General features: G+C 37.9%; 1 protein-coding gene across 2 annotated transcripts in view; it reads left to right on the forward strand.

Moving 5' to 3' along the window:
* stat1a (signal transducer and activator of transcription 1a) overlaps window positions 1–8,922 on the forward strand; it is a gene marked incomplete in the record, with an annotated part of 14,997 nt that overhangs the window by 4,039 nt on the left and 2,036 nt on the right. Inside the window, 12 exon segments of one of the 2 annotated variants that reach the window (XM_024288958.1) lie at window positions 1,168–1,254; window positions 1,383–1,424; window positions 1,672–1,761; window positions 1,833–1,931; window positions 2,004–2,139; window positions 2,205–2,260; window positions 2,331–2,428; window positions 2,513–2,652; window positions 3,752–3,940; window positions 4,013–4,088; window positions 4,160–4,256; window positions 5,853–5,891. In XM_024288958.1, the coding sequence (XP_024144726.1) occupies window positions 1,168–1,254; window positions 1,383–1,424; window positions 1,672–1,761; window positions 1,833–1,931; window positions 2,004–2,139; window positions 2,205–2,260; window positions 2,331–2,428; window positions 2,513–2,652; window positions 3,752–3,940; window positions 4,013–4,088; window positions 4,160–4,256; window positions 5,853–5,891 (1,149 nt within the window). 2 annotated transcript variants of the gene reach the window in all.

The following is an 8,922-nucleotide window of genomic DNA, read 5'->3' on the forward strand; positions in this document are numbered from 1 at the left end:
CCCAAATTAAATCATGTAGTTTTATTTATTCATTTTATTTCCTCCAAATTTAAAGTTTGCAGTAAAACTGAAATGTATTAAATTGGAGGTTAGTCGTTATAGATAAATATTGCTCAAATGAAAAAAAAAATCTTTTTGAATTTCTTTCTAGTTTTGTTAAATGAGGTTGTTAAATTGGGCTAAAATAGTTACCAACAAATGTTCTAATCTAAAAAAGTATGCCATTAATTAATAATATTTTTTAATCACACATTTATTTTATGTTTTCAATAAGTGTGATATAATTTTTAAAAAACTTGATTCACATTTTTTCTAGTTTAAATTTTTCATTTTTTTAAAAGCCCACCAGAGGGCGCCAAATTTAAGTTTTTAGAAAAAACAAATTAAAGCCACAAAACCACCTATGAATATTAAACTGGAGGTTAGTAGTAATGGGAAAAATGATCTAGTATAATATTTTTATTCTAAAATATTCTTCTCATTTACATTTAAAAAAATTCAGAATAAGTCACATTAGCTCGTATAATTAGCCTAAAACAAGCTAGTTAGATATTGTTCCAAAAAAACGCCTCATATTAACACTATTTTTAACCACACATAGTTTAATAATTATTAATTTATTTTGCTAAATTAAATAAATTTTCTTTTAAACTTTATTTTATTCTCACACATAACCAAAGTTTAAATGCATAGTTCTCTTTTTGTCCACCAGAGGACGCCAATTCCCCCAGAAGTTCAAGATTTTAGTGAAACGGATATAAAGCCACAAAATTAACATTTATCAATATTTTTAAATGTTTTTCTAGAAATCATTTAGTCCTTTCAGTCTTCATTTAAAAAGAGTGAAGGATTTCTAAACTATAAACTATGAGGCTAAATTTTCAATATTTTTATAATGTGTTTTAAAGAAAGGGAAAAAAAGACTTTTTATTATTTATAATAAACTTTAAGAAAAATGGCTTATTTATTCTAAATTGGAATGAAAATCCCCCTTACAGTTTAGATATTGATGAAAACCATCAAAAATCATTAAAATATAATCATAGAAAATACTATTTTTGGTGGAATTTAAAGTGAGGTAAAGAAGAAAAACATTTAAAAAAAAGTTTTTTCATGTTTAAATGAAATAAGGTCATAACGGTGATGATGTGTCGTAAACTCAGGTTCCGGAAGTTCAACATTTTGGGAACAAACACCAAAGTCATGAACATGGAAGAGTCCAACGGCAGTTTGGCGGCCGAGTTCCGACATTTGGTTAGTCTCTGTTTCTTTGTCAGCGTTTGGCTCTCGTGTTAAAAAAATAAATACATTAAATAAATAAAGCACAAACTGTCCCGTTTTAAACACAAAATATTAAAAAATTGAGTTTTTTCTCTTTGCAGCAACTGAAGGAGCAGAAAGTGGCCGGCAACAGAACCAATGAGGTGAGTTTTAGAATAAAAGCCTTTCTTATTGTCATTTTTGGACTATTAGATAATTAATTATGTAGAATCAAATATGTAAATATTTTTATTATATTGTAAAAGTTTTAATTTTACGCCTAAAAAAAAAATATGAAGGTTGCATTGAACAGTCTGAGCATGCTCAGTTTGAACAATCAGGAATAATATAATGTTTGGCTCAAAATGAGCCAAACTTACCAAAATAAGAGCGCGCTGTGCGTTTCTCCAGGGTCCTCTGATCGTCACCGAGGAGCTTCACTCTCTCGGGTTCGAGTCGGAGCTGCAGCTCAACCAGTCCGGCCTCAGCATCAAGCTGGAGGTGAGATCTCCCACTCAGAGTCTGTTCACGCTCACCGGGACGTTCTGACCGCGGCGGGGTTTGTGCTCCAGGCCATGTCGCTGCCTGTGGTGGTCATCTCCAACGTGTGCCAGCTGCCCAGCGGCTGGGCCTCCATCCTCTGGTACAACATGCTCACCACCGAGCCCAAGGTGAGGAGAACTCTCTCTCCGCCCTCGCCGGGACCCCCGAGCCTCAGCTAACGGGTCTCTGCCCGTCCCCAGAACCTGAAGTTCTTCCTGTCGCCGCCGGCGGCTAAGTGGTCCCAGCTGTCCGAGGTCCTCAGCTGGCAGTTCTCCTGCGTCACCAAGCGAGGCCTGAACCAGGAGCAGCTCAACATGCTGGCGGACAAGCTGCTGGGTCAGAAACGCCGCGCTCGCTTGATTTTAGGCGCAGACCGGCAAACTGAAGGTGTTTCTGTGCAGGAGCCAAAGCCCAGAGGAACCCGGAGGGACTCATCCCCTGGACCAAGTTCTGCAAGGTGAGCCTCCGCAGCTCGGCGCCGCGTCCTCGCCGCGCCGGCCGATCCTGACGGTCTGTTGTCCGTTCAGCAGCAGGGTGCCAACGAGAAATCCTTCGCCTTCTGGCTGTGGATCGAGGGGATCCTGGATCTGATCAAGAGGCACCTGCTGTCCCTGTGGAACGACGGGTGAGAGGCTCCGCCCCCGCCGCCGTCACCGCCGCCGCGCTCTCAGGAGCCTCCAGCTGACCCCTCTTCTGGCTCTGTGTGCAGCTCCATCATGGGCTTCATCAGCAAAGAGAGGGAGAAGGCTCTGCTGAGCGACAAATGTCCGGGGACCTTCCTGCTGCGGTTCAGCGAGAGCAGCCGCGACGGCGCCATCACCTTCACCTGGATCGAGCACGACATCCACGGTGAGCCAGACCTCACGAGAAGATTATTATTATTAGCTAAACCCCAAATTAGCATAAAATTCCTCAGTAAACTAAATTAGTTAAAACTGTTGGCCTGCTGCTTAAATAAAAGCTAAACTCTAAATTAGCCTAAAAACACAGTAAATAACAAATTAGCCAACAATGTTAGCATGTTGCTAAAACAATAGTTCATCTCCAATTTTTTGAAAATTACTGTTTTATTTTTCTTCAGCCAGAGAGCTGCCATGGAGAAATAAAAGATCCACATGTGACTCTGGAGCCGCAGGTTGCAGACCTCTAGTCTAAAACTAGGGCTGCCACGATTAGTCGTTACTTTATATTATATGGAGTCAGACTGTAGTAAAGTTAAAAGTTATAATAGCATTCTGCTAGCTTTTTGGACTATTTTGACATTTATTAAGGATTATTAATCTATTTTGGAGTTTAGCTAATATTTCAGCTACATGTTGGCTGTAATTTAAGCTTTTTTTTTTAAGTTTTTTTTAGGCTGTTTTGGAGTTAGGCCAATATTTACAATCTAGCTGTTTTGGCTATTTAAAACGTTTTTTTGGCTCCTTTGGCATTTTTCTAAAATTTCAGCTACATTCTAGCTGTTTTGGCTAATTTCAGATTTTTTTTTTTATTTTTTTTTTGGCTTTTAGGCTATTTTGGAGTTTAGCTAATATTTCAGCTGCATGTTAGCTATTTTGGCTAATTTAGGATTTTTTCAGTTTTAAACTAATAATGGTTAAGATATGAGCTTTACATCCAGTTTCTGCATGACCTGATTAGTCGACTATTCAAATAATCGTTTGTGGCAAACATTCATCAGGAGAGACTCACACACAGCGATGTTCTTACTGGCGCCTCTGTAGAGCGCTCCAAAACATTTAAACCCAAACTACTCGTTTAACATCACCATGATGTCACAACGATCAGAGTCCTCTGTGAATGTCGCGTTGGAAGGGTCTACTTCACCTGCATTTGAAGTAACCATTATAACACCGCCCAAAACCATCGATTGATCCACACTTTTGAGTTTTTACGTTTAAATGTGATCCTACCCATCATATTCATCCTGGGTCCTCTCTGCTCTCAGACAAGCCCATCTTCCACTCCGTCGAGCCGTACACCAAGAAGGAGCTGTCCGCCGTTTCGCTGCCCGACATCATCCGCACCTACAAGGTGATGGCGGCCGAGAACATCCCAGAGAACCCGCTGCGCTTCCTCTACCCCAACATCCCCAAAGACAAAGCTTTTGGAAAATACTACCCCAAACCTCCAGAGAGTGAGTTCTCGGCCGATCGGTCCCGCCTCCCTCTCTGAGCACAGAACCCACGTTTTTCCCTCCTGCCTTCAGGTCAAGAGCCCATGGACGTGGAGAGCGCTCAGCCCAGCGGCTACATGAAGACCGAGCTCATCTCTGTCTCTGAAGTGTGAGTGCCAGCAGTGAACACGCTCAGAAGTTCATGACGCTGAGACTCTAACAGACCTCCTCCTGGTTCAGACCGCCGTCCAGGCTGCAGGACAACATCATGCCCATGTCTCCCGACGACTACAAGGCACTGGAGCAGTTTGTGGGCCACAGAGACATCGACGCTGTGGTGAGTGAGGAAGCACGGCCACTTCTGCTCTTGCTAGGAGCATGTCAAAACTCACAAGGGTTCATTCAAACTGCCTCAAAATTTAAAAAAATCATTTAACTTTAATGAATGTTCAAAATAAAACACTGTAACGTTTGATCAACACTGTAAGTACATTTCAGAGCCTCTAAAGGGACATAAATAAAAATTGAAGTCAAAACAATTGATTTTATTCTAAAAACATTTTTTTTTTCTAGTTAGATACTAAAATAAAATAAAATAATAATCTGGTTACCTTCTAGTTAGCACCACTAACTATCTGTTTTTTTTCTTAATTAATGGGAACAGCCAACACGTCAAAAAGCGACATTCAAAACATCAGTTTTTGATGCGGAAGTCTTAACCATGCGTCAACATGTGAGTTGGGAATGAAAATGCGTTAATGTTGGAAGATGTGGGCATTATCTTTTACTACTAAAGTACCAGAATTGGCAAAGATTAAGAACCGAAGCTGAAACCAAAGAACCGCTTAGACACCGGAACCGCATAAAACCCAATCGATGCCCAACTCTAGTTAGCACCAGTAGCTATCCGGTTTTTTTCTAGAAAAAAATTCTGGTTTCTATCTGGTGAGCACCAGATACTACTTAGTAAGCACCACTAACTGTTTAAAAAAAAAAAAAAAAGTCTGGTTGCTATCTGGTGCGCACAAGATATCTGGTGCACACCAGATAGCAACCAGGGAAAAATATATATATATTTTTTCTATGATATCACTTAGGGGCTTTGTAATTTACTTATAGTGTTGATCAAATGTTACAAAATGAAGCCTTAAAAAAAACCTCTGTGGAAAATAACACAAAAACAAAAATATAAAAAATGTAAAATCATTTTTTCAGATTTTTGTTTTTGTCCCAAATTCTTTCTCTAGTCAGTTATAAAGTAAATGTTGTGTTTTCTTTTGTTTATTTATCCAGTCCCTCTGAATAAACTCCTCCTTAGTCAAGATCAGCCCAGAGCAAAGGTCTGTACATAGAATTAATGTCAGCTCATGGAAAACTTTATTGAAACAGCTGACAATTTACAAAAGGTATGATGTCACAGGCAGAGGAAAAACAACAATTTATCCCCTGTTTGCAGTTATTCATCACATTGGACACTAGAACACAAGGAATATAGACAAGGCAGCATTATGAAAAAGTCTGAGCAATAAAAAACTATAGGAAATAAACTGGACAAGGGAGAATAAGAAATAAACCACAAGTAATGTCTAAAAACACATTTTTGACTAAAATGTTGATTTGTTTTGTTTACTTGGCTCCTATCTCTCTTTAGATAACACCGCTACATTTGTATGTCAGATTAAACTGATATTTTTAGAATAGTTAGGGGATTCAAACGTAGAAATAAAGCTGTTTGTCATCAGCGTATTAGCAGATTTAAACCCAAAAGCATAAAGTCCTAGCATTAGCCCCTGAGAGACTCCTTTTGCTGAAGTCACAATTTATGATTTAAAGATAAAGTATTATTTATTATTTTAACAGATTTTCTGATTCAAACAACTCTGTTCTCTGATGTCTGTTAAACTTTGTGTGTGTCTTCCTGTTGCGCTCTCAGACCAACAATCTGATGGACTTTGGAGGGTTTGACGCTCAGGTACACCTGCAGTGTTGATGGTTCCTCCCCTGTACTAACCGTAAACCTCCCCGCACTGCTTTGTTCAGCATGCTTCACTAGTGTAGCACATTCATGCATGACGCCCCATCAAACGCTCTTCAGTACTGAAGAGGGAAACTAAATCTGCCTGGTTTCACTAGTTTAATTTATACGTTTGATCTGAAAACAATGTATGTTCCAGGATTTTCCAGAAGTGTAGGGTGATGTGGGTGGTCGCTATGACGACCAATTAAGGGATCATCCGAAAGGAAAAAGAAGCTAATAAAGAAAAAAAGCTGATTGTTGATGGAAAATTTAAAAAAAGAAACTGCTCACTCTTAATCACTCTCAATCTCGCAATTGATGTTAATCAGCTAATTCTGACAAGACAATAAACACTTTGTGTTGTTATGCAGAAGATTATGTTGCGTATCAGTGCAAAGCCACTTTGATCGAGTCAGAGTCCGTTGGAATTAATTGCTTTAATGGTCGAAGAGTCATAGTAGTTCAAAGAACATGTTATTTAGCTATTACTGGTGTATAAAGGTTAAATGCTAGCATTGCCACACTTAAAGCTAAGTGATAAACTAGATATTACTTTAACAAAAATTAGCTTAAATTTCACATGTTAAATCCTAACAATGCCACATTAACAGTTTAGCTCTGAACTAGATATTTAACTTTACCAATAATTAGCTTAAATTTCACATGGAATGTTAAATGCTAACATTGCCACATTTAAAGCTAAATGCCAAACTAGATATTTTGTTTCAACAAAAATTAGCTAAAATTTCATGTTGATTTTCATGTTAGTTTTAGTGCTAAAATTGTCACGTTTAAAGCTAAGTGTTAAATTAGATATTTTAACAAAAATGAGCTAAATTTTCACTCTGAATCTTAAATGCTAAGATAACCACATTTAATGCTAAGTGCTAATTAAGATTATATGAATTTACTCTAAAATAAATTATCTTAAATTTAATGTTGAATGTTTAATTATGACATTGCCACATTTAAAGTGCTAAGCTAGATAATATTTTATTTTAACAAAAATTTCCTAAAAAATTTATGTTTGTTAAAGGCCTAACTGCCTCAAAACCGTATACGGCTAAAAATTAAAAAGAAAAATCTTAATTTTCATAGCTAAACTGAAGACTAATAACTAACAAAACAATATACTAAGAAGGTAAAAACATTTTTGATAAAATTATTTGAATTTGACAGTTGCTGAAAAAGTAAAAAAAAAGAAAAAAGCTGAACAGATGTTGGATATTTCAGTAAAACACATTGAATGGATTATTTAAATTTTAACAAAAGAGGGAAGTCCACAGATCAAGACAGGAAGTTCCACAGAAGTTAAAAAAACTGTTTAAAGCTCAGAGAGCCGAAGAAGAAAACCAAGAGGTTTGCTAGCTTGAGTGTTTACGCACTAGCTAAAACGATCATTTAGCATCTACTGCTCCTCACTCTTCCCTCAAACCCATCAAATCAATAACTTTTCCTCCTCCTCCTCCTCAGATGTGTGGAGACTTACAGGATGAAAACTGAAGCCGGATCCACGCGCTGCTCTGGTTTCTTCAGCAAATGTTTCACATCAAACAGCAAACCTTCACACACAAGCTCACCTTGCTAGTGTGTGTGTGGCCTTCACTGTAGGCTAACTAGCTATCTTTGTGAGTTTAAATGTGACTACGAGCAAGAAAAAGCTTTTATTGTGAAATCTCAGATTCAAAATGGTATTATTTAAAAAGCTCCAGGAGAGAATATCTGTTTTTATGTAATAAATAGATTCATTTGCATTTATTTGGATCCTCCTTTTTGTTATGGCTCTTGGTTCCATTCCAACCTTATTTATGAAGCACTTTTAACAATCCTCATTTACAGAGAATCAAGTAAAAATCCAAACAGTATTGTAAAATATATATATATAAAATACCAAAGTGATGTCTTTTTCCAGAGGTTTGGGCTTTAGGTATGTCCCAAAACATGAAAATAAAAGATCTCACAATGGATTCTAGAATGAGATGCTGTCAATGTAGCTAAAAAGGTTTTTGGAAAGGAGTTTTTCTTTTTAATTCACTCTGTAAACATCAATGAGCTTTTATTTTGATATGGCCAAGAGATGGATGTTTTATTTTGAAAGTTATATTATGAAAAAATATAGAATAGTAGCAATGAAAAGAGTGTTTTGGACGTAAGCATCACTTAGTGAGGTAAAATAAAAAAAGAGGTTGAATTGACTCCATGTTTTCTGTCATCTGGGTTTGGGCTTTTTGTTTTCGCTTCGTCCCGATAAGCTCTGATGTCTGTTTACGGTGGTGTCAGAAACCATTTTCATGGAATAAACCATCTCAGACCTCCAGTGAAGACTCCACTTTATTCGACCACAGTAAATGCTCGCCATGCCGCACAACTTTAAAAACAAAACAAAAACTCGAAATGGAAAACGCTGCAGCTCCTTTACGACTGAAGACGTTAGACGTCTAAGGTGGTAAAAGCGTGAAACCGAAGCGGGCGTATGCGACTAAAGACTTACAATTTAGGAATAATTTCGGTCAGACATTCTGGAGAAAGGAAAGGACAATACTCTGAAACTTTATTTTAAAAAAAGTAACAGCAGAGTTAAGGCGACATGGACACGTGAACGACCGTGTTTGACCAACAGCCAAGCATCAACGCTGTCAACATTCCTGAAGTCAAATATGAGGAAGCAAATGTGAAGAAAAGATTGAAGTGAGCAGAGACTTTCAGAGGAGCCATCCAACCGCAGGAGAGAAACCAGGAAATGAAGAAGAGATCAACGGTGGAAGGGTTCTGAACCAAGGGGAATTTCATGGAAAACCTGGAAAAACAAGCTGGTCTCAGTGTTAAAAACAACCAACCGATGACATCAGTGGATCAGGACAGTGTCTGTGTTTGTGCAACACGTTCTCATTCCCAAGTCGTCACATGTCGACGTTTGGTTAAGGACCCCTTGGCGTCAAAAACTGACATTTTGGGCGTCCTTAACTTGGCGTTTTTTGTCATGCTG

This window comes from Oryzias melastigma, linkage group LG2 (genome assembly GCF_002922805.2).
Source record: "Oryzias melastigma strain HK-1 linkage group LG2, ASM292280v2, whole genome shotgun sequence".
NCBI classification, from domain to species: Eukaryota; Metazoa; Chordata; class Actinopteri; order Beloniformes; family Adrianichthyidae; genus Oryzias; species Oryzias melastigma.